At 43.9% G+C, this 21,146-nt stretch overlaps 1 protein-coding gene across 4 annotated transcripts in view; it reads left to right on the top strand.

Annotated features, from left to right (window-relative positions):
• Positions 1 to 21,146, top strand: part of tnksa (tankyrase, TRF1-interacting ankyrin-related ADP-ribose polymerase a) — a 205,264-nt gene that overhangs the window by 25,012 nt on the left and 159,106 nt on the right. For all 4 annotated transcript variants that reach the window (XR_015077716.1, XM_085983225.1, XM_085983213.1 and 1 more), the window contains exon 2: positions 6,914 to 7,138. Coding sequence is in view for 3 of the 4 variants with exons in the window: in XM_085983225.1 (XP_085839351.1) it covers positions 6,914 to 7,138 (225 nt within the window). In the remaining variant the exon portion in view is untranslated. The remainder of the gene's footprint in view (positions 1 to 6,913; positions 7,139 to 21,146) is intronic.

The raw sequence follows: 21,146 nt of genomic DNA, 5'->3' as shown, positions 1-21,146 counted from the left end.
TCCCAAAAATCTTGGAATTAAGCAATTCAAAACAGGAAAGAAATCAGTTTTAAAAAAAGGATACATTATGTAAGATCATATAAAGTCAGATAACTTGGTTGGTTGAACCATGCGGCTAGATGGTGTTAGGTGAATCCTGCTGGGATTCAAACCCAACATGTCGCCTTTCTGAGAGATAAAATGAGCTCCATGTTTTCGGATGTTATGTGAGAACAGGAAACAGTTGTTGCCATACTTGTTTCGTCTAGCTGTTTGGCAATAGAAATGGGGGCCAGCACTGCACCCTAAGTAGGGAAACCTATTGAAGACTAACCTGAGGGTAATCTCTCTTTTTGAAGTGTATCCAATGTAAGCATATGTTGAAAAAGCTTAAAATTGGTGCTTAATTTAAAAAGAAAAGTTAAAAAGATTTGAATACCTGCAAGAGAAAATACAAGTTACTTGAGACTGTAAAAACAAATGCATGCTCGAGGGCTCTGCTGTAGAAACCTTGGCAAGTACTGATAAAATAAAAAGGAAAAACTGTAAGTACTGGAAATCTTAAAAAAAAAACAGGAAATGCTGGAAATACACATATCTAAAATAAAAAGGCGGGTTATGATATTTTGGGTGTGTATCAGAACTTAAGACAGAGCGAAGCAGGCATTTTAGTAAGGTTGGAAAAAGAGAGAGAAATGGGGTGGGGGAGAGAAGAGAACAAGCTGATAGACCAGTTTCCGAGAGGGAGTTCATGTGTTAATGTTTAGTCGTAAACAGCTGATATAAAAGAGCAATGAGATCATGCATATACTGTACATAGAAAGGACAAAAGAATGTGTATATAGTGGAGAAGGGGGTGAAAAGACACAAGAGGTCTCTGTATGCAAGTGAAATAAAGAAAAAAGCAAGCTGGAGATGGAACAGATATGAAATTAAAAGAGAAAATGCAAGTGAAATATGAATCACAAGAAGAGAAAAAGAATGTGTCCTCTCATTGTGCTGAATTCTGTGTGGATGAGGATATGGCAAATGAGGCAGAAACTGATGCCTAAAATGGACATCAAATGAATTAATGAGTTGCAATCTAGGGGAGATGTGGTACAGGTGATAGAAACTCAATAAACTGCTGAAAGGTTAAAAACCGTTCTATTAAATTTATAATCACTTCATGGAGTATCCCCAGCTGTCACTTTTGAAGCCATCTGTAGAGTTGTTATTTGGCACACCAGTCAAGGTATGTTTTGTAAGCCCAGTACAACCTGCAGTTTTTCAGATCTATCCATCTGCAGGTGTGAGGTAGACTGACGAGCCCCCTCCTTAAATCTTGGCCCAGGTGGAAGATGGTCCGCATTTTCCCAATCGAAACATCTTCCAATTATCATTGCTCCACAGATCAGCTTCTCAGGGAAATAACATAAATTGTATGAAAAGATATGACGATAGGTAAGCAATGGCGAACGTTTAAAGAAATATTCATAATTCATCTACAACTTGTATTTATATAGCACCTTTAACGTAGTAAAACGTCCCAAGGCGCTTCACAGGAGTATTAAAAGCCCCCCAAAAAATTGACACCGAGCCACATAAGGAGAAATTGGGGCAGGTGACCAAAAGCTTGGTCAAAAAAGTAGGTTTTAAGGAGTGTCTTAAAGGAGGAAAGAGAGGTAGTGAGGCGGAGAGGTTTAGGCAGGGAATTTTAGAACTTAGGGCCTAGGCAACAGAAGGCACGGCCATCAATGGTTGAGTGATTATAACCAGGGATGCTCGAGGGCAGAATTAGAGGAGCGCAGATATGTTTGGGGGGGGGCGGGGGGGGAGGTGGTGGTGGTGGTTGTGGGGCTGAAGGAGATTAGAGATAGGGAGGGGCGAGGCTATGGAGGGATTTGAAAACAAGGATGAAAATTTTGAAATCGAATATACAGGAAACTGAGTTATCCGGAGGTGAACCGTCTGGCAAGCTGGAGCCACGGCAAAAATCAGGAGCCGTTTTTTATTCTTTTCTTTTCTTTGCTTTTTTTGAATAGTCAAGCTGTGCAAGGTCTGTAGCTAAGCAACAGCTTCAGCTAGAGACGCTACAGAAACGCTTGCCGACTGTTTAGAGGCTGTTGCTAAGCAACAGGGTTTGTTGATTCATACGGAGATGAAAATCTCTATGTTTCAACATTAGCTCTGGAGTGTACGGCAGTTTGGAGGGAACGGCAGCAGCTTGGTCCCGTCGGTGCCGGATAGCACAAAGTTTCCTGTACATTCCATTGAGAAATAAAAACTCCATGGGAAAAGTGATCCATCTGTGGCTAACTAAAGAGGTTAAGGATTGTATTAGATTAAAAGAAGAGGCTTATAATGTTGCCAAGAAGAGTAGTAAGTCTGAGGATTGGGAGAGTATTAGAAACCAACAAAGGATGACCAATAAATTGATAGAGGGAGAAAATAGAATATGAGAGTAAACTAGCAATAAATATAAAAACAGATTGTGAGAGCTTCTACAAGAATGTAAAAAGGAAGAGAGTAGCAAAGGTAAACGTTGGTCCCTTAGAGGCTGAGACGGGAGAAATAATTGGGAATAAGGAAATGCCAGAGACGTTAATCAGATATTTTGTATTTGTCTTCACAGTAGAAGACACAAAAAACATAACAGAAATAGTGCGGAACCAAGGGTCTAATGAGAGTGAGGAACTTAAAGTAATTAATATTAGTAAAGAAAATGTATTGGAGAAATTAATGGGACTAAAAGCTGACAAATCCCCATGACCTGATAGCCTACATCCTAGGTTTCTAAAAGAGGTGGCTGCAGAGATGGTGGATACATTGGTTGTGATCTTCCAAAATTCCCTAGATTCTGGAACGGTCCCTGTGGATTGGAAGATAGCAAATGTAACTCCACTATTCAAGAAAGGAGGAAGAGAGAAAACGGGGAACTATAGACCAGTTAGCCGTACATCAGTAGTCGGGGAAAATGCTGGAATACATTATTAAGGTAGTGCTAACAGGGCACTTAGAAAATCATAATATGATTAGGGAGAGTTAACATGGTTTTATGAAAGGAAAATCGTGTTTGACATTTTAGAGCTTCTTGAGGATGTAACTAGCAGGATAGAAAAAGGAACCAGTGGATGTAGTATATTTGGATTTTAAAAAGGCATTCAATAAGGTGCCACACGAAAGGCCGTTGCATAAGATAAGGGCTCATGGGGTTGGGGGTAATATATTAACATGGATAGAGGATTGGTTAAAGGACAGAAAACAGAGTAGGAATAAACGGGACGTTTTCCGGTTGGTAGGCTGTTAGTAGTGGGGTGCCGCAAGGATCAGTGCTTGGGCCTCAGCTATTTACTATCTATATTAATGACCTGGATGAAGGGACTGCGTGCAATGTTTGCTGACGAAAGAAAGCTAGGTGGGAAAGTCAGCTGTGAGGAGGACATAAAGTGTCTGCCAAGGGACATAGACAGGTTAAGTGAGTGGGCAAGAAGGTGGCAGATGGAGTATAATGTGGGGAAATGTAAGGTTTTTAAAAATTCTTTATGGGATGTGGGCGTCGCTGGCAAGGCCAGCATTTATAGCCCATCCCTAATTGCCCTCGAGAAGGTGGTGGTGAGCCGCTTTCTTGAACCACTGCAGTCCGTGTGGTGAAGGTACTCCCACAGTGCTGTTAGGTAGGGAGTTCCAGGATATTGACCCAGCGACGATGAAGGATCAGCGATATACTTCCAAGTCAGGATGGTGTGTGACTTGGAGGGGAACTTGGAGGTGATGGTGTTCCCATGCGCCTGCTGTCCTTGTCCTTCTAGGTAGAAGAGGTTGCGGGTTTGGAGGTGTTGCCGAAGGAGCCTTGGCGAGTTGCTGCAGTGCATCTTGTAGATGGTACACACTGCAGCCACGGTATGCCGGTGGTGGAGGGAGTGAATGTTTAAGGTGGTGGATGGGGTGCCAATCAAGCGGGCTGCTTTGTCCTGGATGGTGTTGAGCTTCTTGAGTGTTGTTGGAGCTGCACTCATCCAGGCAAGTGGAGAGTATTCCATCACACTCCTTACTTGTGCCTTGTAGATGGTGGAAAGGCTTTGGGGAATCAGGAGGAGACACTTGCCGCAGAATACCCAGCCTCTGACCTGCTCTTGTATTTATGTGGCTGGTCCAGTTAAGTTTCTGGTCAATGGTGACCCCCAGGGTGTTGTTGGTGGGGGATTCGGCGATGGTAATGCTGTTGAATGTCAAGGGGAGGTGGTTAGACTATCGCTTGTTGGAGATAGTCATTGCCTGACACTTGTGTGGCGCGAATGTTACCTGGCACTTACCAGCCCAAGCCTGAATGTTGTCCAGGTCTTGTTGCATGCGGGCATGGACTGCTTCATTATCTGAGGAGTTGTGACTGGTGCTGAACACTGCAGTATAGGACAAATGAGAAATGTCCTCATTCAGAGGGTTGGGAATCTTTCGAATACTCCACCCCAGAGGGCTGTGGATGCTCAGTTGTTGAGTCTATTCAAGGCTGAGATCAATAGATTTTTGAACTCTGGGAATCGAGGGATATGGAGATCGGGCGGGAAAGTGGAGTTGAGGTTGAAGATCAGCCATGATCTTTTTGAACGGCGGAGTAGGCTCAAGGGGCTGTGTGGCCTACTCCTGCTCCTAATTCTTATGTTCTTATTGATCAGCGAGCACAGGGGTGATGGGTGAACGGGACTTGTTGCAAGTTAGGATACAGGCAGCCGAGGTTTGGATGAGCTTAAATTTCTTAATTGTTCAGCTTAATATTATACCATGTTAGTTCTCCCTCCTGTCGAGGAACTGTTTTATATGATGATGACAGTCTTGCCATCATAGAAGGACTTTTTATTCCCCCCTCTTCATTGCCAACCTGGGCTCACTCCTGTGAGTGTGTCAAGGATGCTTCCAGTGTAAGATCAAGTACATTCTGCATGTTGGATAAACCGACTTCCTTTACAGTGCTGAGAAAAATTGCAGTACTTAGCACAATGTTTTATTGTATAGGAAGTGAGCAAAAACCATGACTATGCAGTGTGCCTCAGACTGGTGGGAATTTTTGTCACTGATAGTGCTCTAGGAGCTTTCATGTCTTAGGCATTATACTTAAGCATGATTATTTTAATAAAAGACGACTGCCTCCTGTCAGCCATTTTCCCAATATATCTAGCTGCATTAATTGTGTAGGAAGTGAAAAAATAGCAGCCGCTGCCTAAAGCTAATTGAATAACACTTGACAAGTTGCATAATTTTTTTTAAATCGCCAGTTTGTAGGTGGCTCATCTGTGTTGTACAGTGTAACGTCGTCAAAATGTTGATTTGATTTCAGGCTGCTTGTTTAAAATTAGTTTTACAGCTAACATAAAATTCTAGTGCCTAATGGGTATTAGTGTAAAATATATACTGAATTCACATCTTCATCATTGAATAACTGATCGCCCTGCTTTAAAAAAAAAATGCTTTCATTGAATGTCCCAAAAATGTTCATGCTAACTGTGAGCTGAAGCAACTATACATGCAAAGTAGATTAAGACTTCACTTTCTTCCCATTAAATAATGTACTCTGTTTATTTGTACAGCAGTCAAATATTGTTGAAACTACTATCAGTAGAACTTTGAGAGGCTGACCTCTTCAAAACAAGAATATTCACACAGTTGGTTTAGCAAATGCTGGTCAGTGCGTTAACGGGTAAATTGAACTAAAGTGCAAAATTTAGAAAGCAAACCTAGGAGTACATTTTGTTTGAAACTGGGTATATTTGGACCTTGAACGGCAGCAGTTGTGTATTTGGAACACTGTTGATTAGCGTAATGAGTACGTTTTCTGTCCTAGGCGGTGCTGCAACGTGACCTAAAAGCAGAAGTTGAAATCATTGCTGCTGTTTACTTGCAGCCATTTGTGAAAGAGAAAGAAAGTTGAGAGTTTAATAAGCAAACTGAGGTGAAACAGCAGTGTAAGATGAGAATCGAGAGAGAAATTGCTTAAAAGTAGTGCTTTTTGTCAGAAGGAAATTATCCCTACTATAAATGTATTTTCTTTGCCGCTCTTATGAAGCTGCCTGTTTGCTTTTTCCTTGCCCATATGTGTTCCACAAATACTGTACATATTTCCGGAGTTCATTCTAAATCAGATTTCCCTCTTTGAGAAAGTGCTTTTTTTCTTCATCCATTGACAGTAAACCCATGCAGTTTTGAGTCTTCTCCCCAGACTTGAGAACTTGTGAACTGAGGATTTTTGTTGCTCCATTTTGCAATTTGCAGTGGTTGTGCCCCATACAAAATGCTGCTGTGGGGCTGTTTGCATTGTGTTTATCTTAGTTTGTGATCAGTGCCTAAAGTAGAAGCATAACTATTTTGATATAAAATAGATTTATGTAACTTTGGCGAGGGGGAAGAGAATAAAGTAACTTATGATCCCTGCTGCTTTTTATCTGCTGCATTATATTTGGACTTTTTTTGATGACCGTAACCTCTTTGTAAAGGAATTTTTGTGATCTTTGCTTCTTTCTAGTTCAAATATGCTGCATTATGTATAGGATCACATTGCTGTCCAGTTTTGTATCAGAAAAATGTAGTGCAAAATATCCTCATTCCTCAAACTTCAAATTAACTCTCAGACTTGAGATTTAACTTTGCTTTTGATGGGGAAAATGCAGCATTTTTTCTACCAGGTTCCAAACACGTCAGGATTGCAATCTAGGTTTGTTATATGTAAACATTTTGCTTTTATACTTGAATTGTATTTTTTATAATCGGAACAAAATCGCTGAAAGTTCTTGCGTTGAAAAGAATATTGCTGATTTGTTTCCAGTGCATACTCTGTTATCCAAGGGTTAAACACTAGTGTTGATAACGGAATTATTTTTGGCTCAATGTTGCTGAAATATTTGGCGGTTGATGATTACAGTTTGTGGGTGATTTAGCCACTGAACTTTACTTCTTGTTGCAGGATTTGGCAGGAAGGATGTTGTCGAGCACCTCTTAGAAAATGGTGCAAATGTTCATGCCCGTGATGACGGCGGTCTGATCCCACTACACAATGCCTGCTCGTTTGGACACGCAGAAGTGGTCAGTTTGCTGCTGTGTCATGGAGCAGATTCAAATGCTCGAGACAACTGGAATTATACTCCCTTGCATGAGGCAGCAATCAAAGGAAAGATTGATGTCTGCATTGGTAAGTAATTTACAATGTTTGGAAAATTATCAATAATGAACAGTTGAGACAGAAACGTTCCTATTAAGATGTTTTAAAAGTGGCACAATGGCCGGAAGATGTAAGGCATTTGATTAACATTCCAAAGATAGGTTTGGAAAGGGAAATGGAAGCCCCATAGATGGAATACTTTCAGTACAAAATACACTCGTGCCATTTTGGAAAGCCAGCAAAAGCTGACTAAAAGCTTAAAAAAAAAAGCTGATAACTCAACCAATGCTGGTTATAGGCATAAGACTTTTAAAAACAGGCACTTACTTGGCATAAATTAAGCTGCTAGCATACACAACATTTTAAACTTATATTGCAGAGGAAAAAAATGAAAGCATGTTTGTTGCAGAGTCTGACTGAGAAATCTCTGAAGGAGGATAAGCACTGGAAACACGGTTTATTTTCTAAGGCGGCGGGAGGGGAGGGAATGCTCACCAGGAAATTTAGACTTTTGCCATTTTTGATGCCTTTTCCATCATTTTGGAGTCCTCTAAGTCTGCCTTTAAAGTCAGAAATAATTATCTTGAAAGAAATACAGATATTTTAAATGTGAAAATATTTGCAGACCTCAATACAACTTGACAGCATCTGGTTCCTTTTATTAGGAATTTGACCCTTGCATGGTAATTGTTTATGTTGCATGCCGACAGTTCACATTTCAGACCCATTGCCTGCTTTTACACTTTTGCCAGCAAAAATCGGCATTAATTTAAACTGCTCACACTGCTCCATTGTTGTCGGTGAACCACTGTAGTTCGGCTTTTCTGCCTGTGCACTGTTGAATCACGTGACTCGTGCTCGGTGGGACAGATTACCGGTCCTTGGGTAGAGCTTAGGTAAAGGATTTGCTGGTCACTGGCTGAGCCAAAAGCCGCTGTGAGGAAAACTTTCATCTGAGTTACTGTTTTGCTTTTATTATACTCCACGATTCATACTACGGTGAAATAATTGATTTTAGCCCCATCAGAATTAATATTCACACTACAGTTCTCATTATTGTAATTAACGTATTAATCACGCTAGTGATTTATTGATTTTAACCACATTGCAACTACCAATTCAATTACACCGCAATGAATTCCTTTGCTTCACAAACTCGGCAATCAAGAGTCCATTAGAATCTCTCACCATGCTCTCTCTCCCTGTCGACCAGTGAATAGTAATCTGTTCCGACAAACCCCAAAGGCCTTGCATGCACAAAATAAGTGAGCCTTGGTGGCTCATGGGCAACCTTTGCAGCACAGAATGTGGAATCTGTGGTTGGGGGGTCAATGATTAGAACTCCCACTTTTCACTGATGGAACTATACAGGTTGTGTGATAATACAGGGCATAATGTGGTAAGTAATCTGGAACCTGGGTGTTCAACAGTGACGGGATTGCAAGATATACTGAATGGGCGTCATAGTCTGCACCTGAAGCATTTGTACGGTTTGTAGTTCATAGCCTGTATTCATCCTATTTCCACTGAACAACAGTTAGTTTCCTCATCTGTATGGTACCTCCCTTTCTGTTGGTGTCAATGTACCTGTGATTACATAATTTTGATTAAATGGGATCAAAAACATAAGATTTTAAAATCAATAGTTGCCTGGTAGGAATTGTTATTTGTGTTCTGTCTGTTTGGCTCAGATAGTACCAGTCTTACCTGAGTCAAATGCGACTCCTAGATTTGGGCCTGTGTTCAAGCACTCCAGAGCAGTACTGAGGTAGTTTTGCATTGCCGGAGGTGTTCTCCTTTGGATATTAAAGATTCCATGGCATTTCTAGAAGAACAGTGAGTTCTGGACAACAATCCTGCCTCAACCAACGCTGCCAAAAACAGATCAACTAGTCATTAATCCAATTGTTCATGAGATTTTGCGGAGTCAAATTGGCTGCTTCATTTGTCTGCACAACAGTCACCCCATTTCACAAGTAATCCATTGTATGTGAAATGTTTTGTGTAATTTCTGAGATGTGATGAGGTGCTTTGCAAATAAATGTCTGTTTTCATTTTAGAACCCTATTCGATTTCTAAGGACCTACAATTATGCTGTGGGATGCCAATGTACAAAAGCAAAGTGGCAGTCTCACCTCTGCAGGGATGGCAAGCTTTTCAGCTGTAGAAAGCACTGCAGTTGAGCCTAAGCCTTTGGTCATCCAATGTTAATTACAGGAACCTTTCTGATATCCGGCACTGACGGGACCGAGCTGGTGCCATACCATCAAAACTGCCGTAGAAACCAGCGCTAATGTTAAAACATACGGAGTTTTTGAGCTCCGTGTGAATCAACAAACTCTGTTGCTTAGCAACAGCTTCAAAACAGTCGGTCGCAGCTTAAAAGCGTCTCTGTAGCTAAGCAACAGCTTCAGCTAGACCTTGCAGAGCCTGACTGGAAAAAAAAAACGAGAAGTAATAAAACTTATAGGAAACGGCTCCTGAATTTTGCCGGTAGATAGAGCTTTCCGGACATTTAACCTCCGGTTAAACGAAAGTTTCCTGTATACACTTTCTAGCAAGGCTTACAAGATAATGATGTGAAGTAAGGACACCAAGGCCATTTGTCGCACTCCCAATGCTGTCCTGACCAAGATCAATGATCTTGGCACAGAATAGAGATCCTTTCTGGGATATTTATTGTCTATATTCCCACATGGTTCATTTAGTCACTGAACCCTTTCCCTATCCTGTTCTTCCTCAAGTCTGCATTAATGCATCTTTTACACTTCTAGCTATTTGTGATATCAGTGCTGGAGAAGGACATTCTGCATAATTGCAACTATTTGTAGTATTAAACACTAGGTGAAGTGTTACAAGTGGTATGTGTTCTTCATTCGCATTCTTCATTTAACACTAAGATATTGGTGGAGAATTGGGTGGGCATTATGCTGTTGAGACTGCTCTTAACATTGGCAATGTCGATGCCATCCATGTCAAAAGGTTGACTGTTAAGCCCCTCTGAAGTGGCCTAGCAAGCCACTCGGTTGGATCAAACCACTCCCACCACCATCTCCTTGGGACAACTAGGGATGAGCAAAAATTCCGGCCTTGCCAGTAGCACCCACACCTCGAGAATAATTTTTTTTTAAAAAGGTTTTCGAGAATGGTTCAACTCTGTAGCTTGAGTTGGAACGTTATAGTCATCATTATTCTTCAGAATAAGAATCCTTAGGGTCTACTTTGTTACAAGATGGACTGCATTTAAAATGTCTCTCAGACTGGTCTGGGCTATCAGCAGTTTAATTTTGTTAGATTTGTTTCACAGATATAACTCAAATTTGAATTGTTACTTTTGAGGGAAGAGCCGGGTTCCCATGGCTACAGAATAAAAACAGATGAAAATACAGGCTCCTACTGCTGGTGCTGCTTCTCCATGCGAGCATCATCTCACTTCCAACTGTGGTCTCTTGTGTTACAAGACTGAGTTGGCTAGCCTACAGTTTACATTGGATTACACAGGATATACAGCACAGAAATAGGCTATTCTGCGCCACCAAGTCCATGCCGGCGTTTATGCTCCACTTGAATCTCCTCCAGTTTTTCCTCCTCTATCTCTGTCAGCATAACCCTCTATTCCCTTCTCCATTATATGCTTAGCTAGCTTCCCTTTAAATGTATCTACACTATTTGCTTCAACAACTCCCTGTGGTAGCGAGTTCCATATTCTCAGCACTTTCTGGATAAAGAAGTTTCTTCTGAATCCCCTATTTGATTTCTTGGTGATTATCGTATATTGATTGCCTCTAGTTTCACTCTTCCGCACAAGTGCAAATACTCTCTCTGTGTCTACTCTATCGAAACCATCATTTTAAAGACCTTGGGGAGAAATTGGGTACCTTTGTGCCTCCTGTTATCACCTCCGGGGGTTTTGGGGGGGGTGGGGGGGGGCCATAACGGGGCGCTATCCACTTACTGCCCGGGCGCATAAATTCGGTGGGAGGTTTGCGGTGGCGGTATAGCGTTGCGCCCCAATCTCCTTCGCCCGGAGATCATGACGTCATCGGCGTGCACGTCGCCCCGGACCCGAACTTCAGTTCCACCCCCTGCAGCACCGCTGGGCGAAAACACTGGCAGCTGCAGGAGGCCTTCATCGAGAGGCTGCGTGGGCGATACTTAAGGCGAGGTGGCCAAGGTAGGGAAAAACATAATCAAATGCTTGTTTTCTGTTTTTTTTCCCCCAGCGCTTGATCAGCCCGGCACTCTGCTGCAGTGCATCGGGCTGATCGGGCCGGATCGCGGCTGCCATCGGGGACCAGGTAAGTTGCTTTCCATTGCAGAGATGGCCCTTCCCTTTAAGGGAGGGAAGGAGCCTTCCAATGCAGTAGCACTGCACGGCCCATTGTGCAGCGCTGCACACCTACTGCCCCACCTACTGCCTGTTGCACTCCAGGAAGGAAGTGGAGCGCTAAATCAAGCGCTCCACTTCCTCCCTGAAGCGCAAAAGCGAATTTTTAAAAAGCGGAGATACATTAGCACCTGGTGCTAATTTTTCCAACTTTTAAAAGTTAGCGCCCCAAATGGGGCTACAATGAATTTCTCCTCTCTCAGCCTGTTCATCCTTTCCTGATAGGTATATCCTCGCATTTCTGGTATCATCCTTGTAAACCTTTTTTGCACCATCTTCAATGCCTCTATATCCTTTTTATAATATGGCAGCCAGAATTGTGCACAGTACTCCAAGTGTGGTCTAACCAAGGTTTGATACATGTTTAGCATAACTTCTCTACTTTTCAATTCTATCCCTCTAGAAATAAACCCTTGTTTTGGTTTTTTTAAGTCCATATTAACCTGCATCGCTACTTTTAGTAGGTTTTGAAAAAGGGTTTCGACCTGAAACGTCGACTCTAATTTCTCTCCACGGATGTTGCCTGGCCTGCTGAGTTTTTCCAGCATTTTCTGTTGTTATTTCGCTACTTTTAGTGATTTGTGTATCGGTACTCCGAGATCTCTTTGCTGATCTTAGATTTAGATTCTTATTTCCCAAGTAATATGTGACCTTTTTTTTTTGCCAAAATTTAATACCAGTCTGCTTAGGTCAGAGAAATTGTGCAATTTCCTTTGTTTCATGGAATTCTTCATCTCTAGGAATAGATCAATCCAGTAGTTCCTTCCAAGTCACAGGAGTGAACTATAGGATTGGTCCATTTGTAGGGAAAGAGGAAAGGTATTTGGACCTTCTGGAACTTGCACAGCCTCCAGCTCTCATTCTAAAACTGAAATTTGCAGCAGTGAAGAATGGTGTGACCATCATGGTATAAACAACTATGGGTTCTGCACTGAACCAGTCTTCCTGTATGGTTACCTTGATTGGTACCTCATCATTATTGGCTGTGTCACTGCCACAGTAATTAGTGCAATGTCTGTTGAATCCTCATTACCTGTTTGCAGGACAAGTGGATCTCATTTGGAACCTCAAACATTGGTGCTTTGAGTATCATCTCTCAACGTCAGGATGTGTTGAGATACAAAAAAAACTTGAGTGTTTCAGCTTCACCTCAACTAATGTGCAAGATGCATCTCCCCATATAGAAAAAGAGACACACCCAATTTTGCCGTGCGTTTGATTGTAAGGGTTTGCTTTGTTACCTATGGCAGCACTGGTACTGGCCTCCGCTGCTGTTACCGCTGTTCATAAGACATCAATCCATCAAAATATCTGCTGCTCAATACAAGCCATTTCATGCATGGGGATATTATGACTTGACAGGTGTTAAGCAACCCTGTTGGACAGTGTGGAGGAGGACCTTATCTCCTGGCTCGTGTTTTTTTAACAACTAATATTTGAAGAATATTAAAAAAAAAAGGGAAAGGTGCAGTTTAGATTCACTGGGATGTTTGCAGGGTTACAGTTCTAAAGAGTCTTGAAAACTTGGGGCTTTTTTCACTAGAGCTAAGAAGGTTATGGGGTGACTTGATGGAGTTCTTCAAGATTATAAAGGTGATGATAAGACAGATATTGATGAGTTGTTTCCATTGATTGGCAAAATAATAACTAAGGCACAAATTGAAGATAATCACAATTAATTAACGGTGAGGTTACAAAAACACGGGATTCACACGGGATGGTTAGGTTGAATTTTGTGTGACACAAATGTTGAAGCAGAGTTCATAAATTCTTCTCAAAAGGAAAAGATAGTTGCTTGAAAAAGAGCATATTGAAGGTTTTGGGGAGCGAACAGGAGAATGAGATTAGACTAGGTGGCCTGTGAAGAAAAATATCTGCGTGTAATTCTTGTGCCAGTTGGCCCATTTCTGAGCCATTACATTGTATGGTTGTAAAACTCTCTTGTCCTGGATCTAGCTGATTTAGCTATAACCACAATTTTCTGAGTTCTGCCCACCCACCACCCCGTTAGACTGTCTTTAACATTGAGAGACGTAGGTCAATTTCTATTAGTTCCAGACAGGCTTGTCAGATTATATAATCCACACTACGTTTGAATTCCTGTGATAGGACCAAAATCCATACTGCATACAATATAGGTAGTATATCCAGAATATTGATTCCTGGTTCTAAACCTTGAAGATGTGCAGCACCAAACTCTTACAGGACAGTACGGGTAGTTCCTTCTGCTCTGTGGCCTCCCATTAGTTTGGAGGACTGCATGTTTGTATGTGGGGGTTGAATTACTCTTAAAGAATGAAGAAGACTAAAGCTGCTGCAGGTGAGCTGACAGCATTTTAAAATCATTTCAAAATTGGATTTCTTTTTGTAAGAAAAGCTCTGTTCTGAACCCTGGAGAGTGACCAATGTCAGAGTGTCTGAAGGAATGGGTAACATATTCTTGAGATGTTAAATGATTGTCATTTTTTTGCTTCAAGGTCCTCAAAGGGGCTGAGTGCACACATTAAAAGAAATATCCAGGACTGTTTCTGAAAATCTAGCAATGCAGAGATGTTTAATTTACTGCTTGTGAAGGAGAATCCTGTGTGGATGAAAAGGCCAGTCGATGTCTGATCTGCCACTCAGTTTGTGTTCAAAGTGAATGCTACATATTAATACTGTAGAATTAAACAGCTGAACATTAACTTGCTGTCTCACAGAATTGAAGAGCCCGCATTCCGTTAGACTGAGGTTGTAGCTACCTTGCATTTTAGATTTGAAAAATTTCAAAGCATGTCATGTTCTTGGAATGTAATGGCCCTATCACATACCCCATTAGTGAAACAAAAACAAAATACTGCAGATGCTGGAAATCTGAAATAAAAACAGAAAATGTTGGAAATATTCAGCAGGTCAGGCAGCACCTGTGGAGAGAGAAACAGAGTTAACGTTTCAGGTCGAAGACCCTTCGTCAGAACTGGAAAAAATGGTGATGGAACAGGTTTTTAAGCAAGTGCGTGGGTTTACTCCGGGTGCTCCGGTTTCCTCCCACAGTCCAAAGATGTGCAGGTTAGGTTGATTGGCTATGATAAATTGACCCTTAGTGTTAGGGGGATTAAATACGTGGGGTTACGGGGATAGGGTGGGATATGTGTTGGTGTGGGGGTTATGGGGATCGGGTGGGATGTGTGTCGGTGCAGGCTCGATGGGCCGAAATGGCCTCTATCTGCACTGTGGGGTTTCTGTGATTTCTGTGAAGAGGGGAGGGGAGGAAAGAACAAAAGGGAAAGTCTGTGATAGGATGGAAGGCAGGAGAGATTCAGAGACATTAAGAGATGGTGCAAGGTTAAAGGAGATGGTAATGGGACAAGAAACAAAAGATGGCTCTAGATGAAGTGTAAATGGCACTGGCAGAATGAAAGACAGCTGCCATGTGGGAGAGAAAAAAATAAATTAAATAAATGGGAAAAAAAGGATAGGGGCAGAGGTTATGGTCTGAAATTGTTGAACCCTATGTTGAGTCCAGAAGGCTGTAGAGTGTCTAATCGAAAGATGAGGTGCTGTTCCTCGAGCTTACGTTGAGCTTCATTGGAACAGTGTAAGAGGCCAAGGACGGAGAGGTCCGAGTTGGAGTGGAGCGGAGAATTAAAGTGACAGGCGACTGGAAGCTCGGGGTCACCCTTACGGACTGAACGGAGGTGTTCCGCAAAGCTGTCACCCAATCTGCGTTTGGTCTCCCCAGTGTAGAGGAGACCGTGTCATGAGCAGCGAATACAGTATACTAAATTGCAAGAAGTACAAGTAAATCACTGTTTCACCTGGAAGGAGTGTTTGGGGCCCTGGACAGTGGAAAGGGTGGAGGTAAAAGGGCATGTGTTGCATCTCCTGCACTTGCATGGGAAGGTGCCGGGTGAAGGGGAAAGGGTGTTGGGGGTGACAGAGGAGTGGACCAGGGTGTCTCGGAGGGAGCGGTCCCTTCGGCATGCTGAAAGGGGAGGTGAGAGGAAGATGTTTGGTGGTGGGATCACGCTAGAGGTGGCGGAAATGGCGGAGTATGATCCGTTGTATGTGGAGGCAGGTGGGTTGAAAGGTGAGGACAAGGGTAACCCTATTGTGGTTCCAGGAGGGAGGGGAAGGGGTGAGAGCAGAAGTGCGGGAAATAGAACGGACACGGTCAAGGGCCGTGTCAACCACAGTAGAGGGGAATCCTTGGTTGAGGAAAAAGGAAGACACATCGGAAGCACTAGTATGGAAGGTGGCATCGTCGGAGCAGATGCGGCGGAGTTGGAGAAACTGGGAGAATGGAATAGAGTCCTTACAGGAAGCGGGGTGGGAGGAAGTGTAGTCCAGGTAGCTGTGGGAGTCGGTGGGCTTGTAGTGAGTGTTTGTCAATAGCCTATCCCCAGAGATGGAGACAGAAAAGTCGAGGAAGGGAAGGGAAGGGAAGTGTTGGAGATGGACCATGTGAAGGTGAAGGAAGGGTGGAAATTGGAAGCAAAGTGAATGGAATTTTCTAGTTCAGGGCGAGAGCAGGAAACAGCACCGATACAGTCATCCATGTACCGGAAAAAGAGGTGAGGGAGGGGACCTGAGTAGGACTGGAACAAAGAATGGTCCACGTATCCCACGAAAAGACAGGCATAGCTGGGACCCATGCGGGTTCCCATAGCAACACCTTTAATTTGGAGGAAGTGAATGGAGTCAAAAGAGAAGTTGTTTAATATGAGAACAAGTTCAGCCAGGCGGAGGAGGGTGGTGGTGGATGGGGACTGGTTGGGCCTCTGTTCCAGGAAGAAGCGGAGCGCCCTCAGGCCATCTTGGTGGGGGATGGAGGTGTAGAGGGATTGGATGTCCATAGTGAAAAGGAGACGGTTGAGGCCAGGAAACTGGGAACTGTTAGTGGCGGAGGGCGTCGGAAGAGTTGCGGATGTAGGTGGGAGGAGATTGGACAAGGGTAGAAAAAATAGAGTTGAGATAGGAAGAGATAAGTTCCGTGGGGCAAGAATAGGCTGAAACGATGGGTCTACCAGGGCAGTCCCGTTTGTGGATCTTGGGAAGGAGGTAGAAGTGGGCCGTGCGGGTTGGGGAACTATGAGGTTGGCGGCCATGGGGGGAAGATCTCCAGAGGAGATGAGGTCAGTGACAGTCTTGGAAACGGTGACTTGATGTTTGGTAGTGGGGTCATGGTCCAGGCGGAGGTAGGAGGTGGTGTTGGAGAGTTGGCGTTCAGCTTCTGCACGGTAGAGGTCGGTTTGCCAAACAACAACAGCACCACCCTTGTCAGCAGTTTTAATGACAATGTTGGGGTTGCATCTGAGAGAATGGAGTGCTGCAAGTTCAGAGGGAGGTAGGTTGGAGTGAGTGAGGGGAGCAGAGAAATTGAGATGGCCGATGTCACGCCGGCAGTTTGCAATGAAAAGATCTGGAGCGGTTAAGAGGCCAGAGGGAGGAGTCCAGGTAGAACGAGAATTCTGAGAGCGGGAGAAAGGGTCAGCTGTGCGGGGGGAAGACTCCTGGCCAAAGAAGTGGGAACGAAGGCGGCGGAAAAAGAGCTCAGCATCGTGCCGAGCTCGAAATTAATTAAGATGGGGGCATAAGGGGATAAAGCTCAGGCCTTTGCTAAGGACTGATCGTTCGGGTTCAGCGAGGGGAAGGTCAGAGGGGATAGTGAAAACACGGCAGGGGGTGAGATTGGAAGAAGGGATGGGGTCAGAGGAAAGTGAAGCGGAAGAAGGTTCCGGAGGGGTGTTGGCGTCCAAGAGTTGTTGAAGCTTGTGATCCTTGACACCGGAAAGGAAGAAAAAAAAAAGTTTTTTGTTAAAGCGCTGGATGAGGCGAAGGATGAAATGGAACTGCGGATCAGGACAGCTTTGAGATGGAGTGAGTCGGTGCTGCTGAAGAGAGAGGTCGAGGGTGTTCATGTGGCAGTGCATGGCATTCAGCGTGGATCTCAGGATACGGCGAGAGCAGTGGTTCGAGGAACGCTGAATGTCTTGGAGATATCTGTAGTCCTGGGTGGATCCAAAACACGAAGGGTGTAATTTCAGTTGGAATCCACGTGGAGTAAGTCGGAGCCGGAGATGGTTGCTGAGGAAAGATATGTGGTTGTGAAAGCGAGTTTTGGTAGATACCTGATCAAACAGGAGAAGGGAGACAGAAAGCAATGAAGATGAACAAGGTAAAAGACAAACGGAAATCTTGTCTGAGAGAAGAGCAGAACTTCTTCAAGGTGGGCATTCTTGGAAGCGAAGTGGCAGTGAATTAAACACTGATACAGAAGCAAAATACTGCAGATGCTGGAAATCTGAAATGAAAACAGAAAAGGCTGGAAATACTCAGCAGGTCAGGCAGCATCTGTGGAGAGAGAAACAGAGTTAACGTTTCAGGTTGATGACCCTTCGTCCGAACTGGAAAAAACTGGAGATGGAACAGGTTTTTAAGCACGTGCAGGGGCAGGGAAAGCGGGGAGGGGAGGAAAGAACACAAGGGAAGGTCTGTGATAGGATGGAAGGCAGGAGAGATTAAGAGATGGTGCCAGGCAAAATGAGGTGATAATGGGACAAGTTAAGAAACAGAAGATGGCTCTAGATGAAGTGTAAATGACACTGGCTTCCTGTAAGGACTCTATTCCATTCTCCCAATTTCTCCGTCTCCGCCGCATCTGCTCTGACGGTGCCACCTTTCAGACTAGTGCTTCCGACATGTCTTCCTTTTTCCTCAACCAAGGATTCCCCTCTACTGTGGTTGGCACGGCCTTTGACCGTGTCCGTTCTATTTCCCGCACTTCTGCCCTCACCCCTTCCCCTCCCTCCCGGACCACGATAGGGTTCCCCTTGTCCTCACCTTTCACCCCACCAGCCTCCACATTCAACGGATCATCCTCCGTCATTTCCGCCACCCCCAGCGTGATCCCACCACCAAACACATCTTCCCCTCACCTCCCCTTTCAGCATTCCGAAGGGACTGCTCCCTCCGAGACACCCTAGCCCACTCCTCTGTCACCCCCAACACCCTTTCCCCTTCGCCTGGCACCTTCCCGTGCAAGCGCAGGAGATGCAACACCTGCCCTTTTACCTCCCCCCTTTCCACTGACCAGGGCCCCAAACACCCCTTCCAGGTGAAACAGCGATTTACTTGTACTTCTTGCAATCTAGTATACTGTATTCGCTGCTCACGACGCGGTCTCCTCTACATTGGGGAGACCAAACGCAGATTGGGTGACCGCTTTGCGGAACACCTCCGTTCAGTCCGTAAGGGTGACCCTGAGCTTCCGGTCGCCTGTCACTTTAATTCTCCGCTCCACTCCCACTCAGCCCTCACCGTCCTCAGCCTCTTACACTGTTCCAATGGAGCTCAACGTAAGCTCGAGGAACAGCACCTCATCTTTCGATTAGGCACTTTACAGCCTTCTGGACTCAACATAGAGTTCAACAATTTCAGATCATAACCTCTGCCCCTATCCTTTTTTTCCCCATTTATTTTTTTTTCTCTCTCCCACATGGCAGCTGTCTTTCATTCTGCCAGTGCCATTTATACTTCATCTAGAGCCATCTTTTGTTTCTTGTCCCATTACCATCTCCTTTAACCTTGCACCATCTCTTAATCTCTCTTGCCTGCCATCCTATCACAGGCCTTCCCTTTTGTTCTTTCCTCCCCTCCCCGCTTTCCCAGCTCCTACACTTGCTTTAAAACCTGTTCCATCTCCAGTTTTTTCCAGTTCTGACTAAGAGTCATCGACCTGAAATGTTAACTCTGTTTCTCTCTCCACAGATGCTGCCTGACCTGCTGAGTATTTCCAGCATTTTCTGTTTTTACCCCACTAGTGAAATATTTGTTTCAACGTGTTAGAGATCTTTCCTTCCCCAATCCTGTTAAAATGATGAGTAGCAGATTAAACATATATGTATGCTGAATTTACTGAAAAACTAATGAAAGCGGCTTTTTGATGCATCAAGTTTGGAGGGAAAAATAGCAAAGCTAGATTGCAGCAGCGATGCAGTACAGTTGTGCTGTTGAATTGGTAGAGATTGTGTCTGTAGTGCTCAACCAGAGCCAAAGGATGGTATGAATGAGATGAGATAAAAATACATTTAACGTGCTTACTCCATCCATCACCAGCCTTACTCTTTTTCTGCTTTCTATTTGCATTTGATCCTTTGTCTTGCTGCAGCTGTTCCATACCACATTGATCGGTTCTGAACTTTACTAAAAGGTGTGCTTTATTCCTTTTCGGGATTCAGACAACTTTTGGAGTCTAAAATGTTAGTTTGGGCAATTTTGTTAAAGAAATTCTACTCAATGGCTGTAATTTTTTCCCCAATATTTGCTTTAAAGGGGTACTGTGCCTTTACAAAGAAAAAAATTACCGAACGCTGTAAGTAATGTCACATGAGAATGATATGGTTCATCTGCCTTCACCCAGTGATCAGGGTACGTATACATAGAAACATAGAAGATAGGAGTAGGCCATTCGGCCCCTCGAGCCTGCTCCGCCATTCAATGCGATCATGGCTGATCATCCAAATTCAGTACCCTGTCCCTGCTTTCTCCCCATACCCCTTGATCCCTTTAGCCTTAAGAAATATATCCAACTCCTTCTTGAATATATTTAATGAACTGGCCTCCACCGCCTTCTGTGGTAGAGAGTTCCACAGGTTCACCACTCTCTGGGTGAAGAAATTCCTCCTCATTTCTGTCCTTAAAGGCCTACCCCTTATCCTTAGACTGTGACCCCTGGTTCTGGACTCCCCGACCATCGGGAGCATCCTTCCTGCATCTAGTCTGTCCAGTCCTGTCAGAATTTTATAAGTTTCAATGAGATCACCTCATTCTTATAAACTCCAGCGAGTACAAGTCCAATCGCCCCAATCTCTCCTCATACATCATTCCTGCCATCCCAGGTATCAGCCTGGTGAATCTTCGCTGAACTCCTTCCATGGTAAGAACATTCTTCCTCAGATAAGTCAATCAAAACTGCACACAAAACTCAAGATGTGGTCTCACCAAGGCCCTGTACAACTGCAGCAAGACATCCTTGTTCCTGTACTCAAACCCCCTCGCTACGAAGGCCAACATACCATTTGCCTTCTTAACCGCCTGCTGCACCTGCATGCTTACCTTCAGCGACTTGTGCACTTCCCCTTCTCCCAATCTATTGCCATTTAGATAATCTGCCTTCCTGTTTTTGTCACCAAAGTGGATAACCTCACATTTATCCACGTTATATTGCATCTGCCATGTTTCTGCCCAATCACCCAACATGTCCAAATCATCCTGGAGTTTCTTGACATCCTCCTCACAGCACACACGCCCACCCAGCTTTGTGTCGTCTGCAAATTTGGAGATATTACATCTAGTTCCCTTGTCCAGATCATTTTTATATATATATTGTGAATAGCTGGGGTCCAAGGACCGATCCCTGCGGTACCCCACTAGTCACTGCCCGCCATTCGGAAAAAAAAACGTTTATTCCAACTCTTTGCTTTCTGTCTGCCAACCAGTTCTCTATCCAAGTCAATACCTTGCCCCCAATCCCATGTGCCTTAACTTTACACGCTAATCTCTTATGCGGGACCTTATCGAAGGCCTTCTGAAAGTCCAGATACACTACATCCACTGGTTCTCCCTTATCTATTTTACCAGTTATATCCTCAAAACAGTCCAGTAGATTAG

Source organism: Somniosus microcephalus, chromosome 1, assembly GCF_052327205.1.
Source record: "Somniosus microcephalus isolate GS21.2 chromosome 1, FLI_Smic_1.0, whole genome shotgun sequence".
NCBI classification, from domain to species: domain Eukaryota; kingdom Metazoa; phylum Chordata; class Chondrichthyes; order Squaliformes; family Somniosidae; genus Somniosus; species Somniosus microcephalus.
Note: the sequence above shows the minus strand (reverse complement) of the source record. Positions and strands in the feature narration are given on the sequence as shown.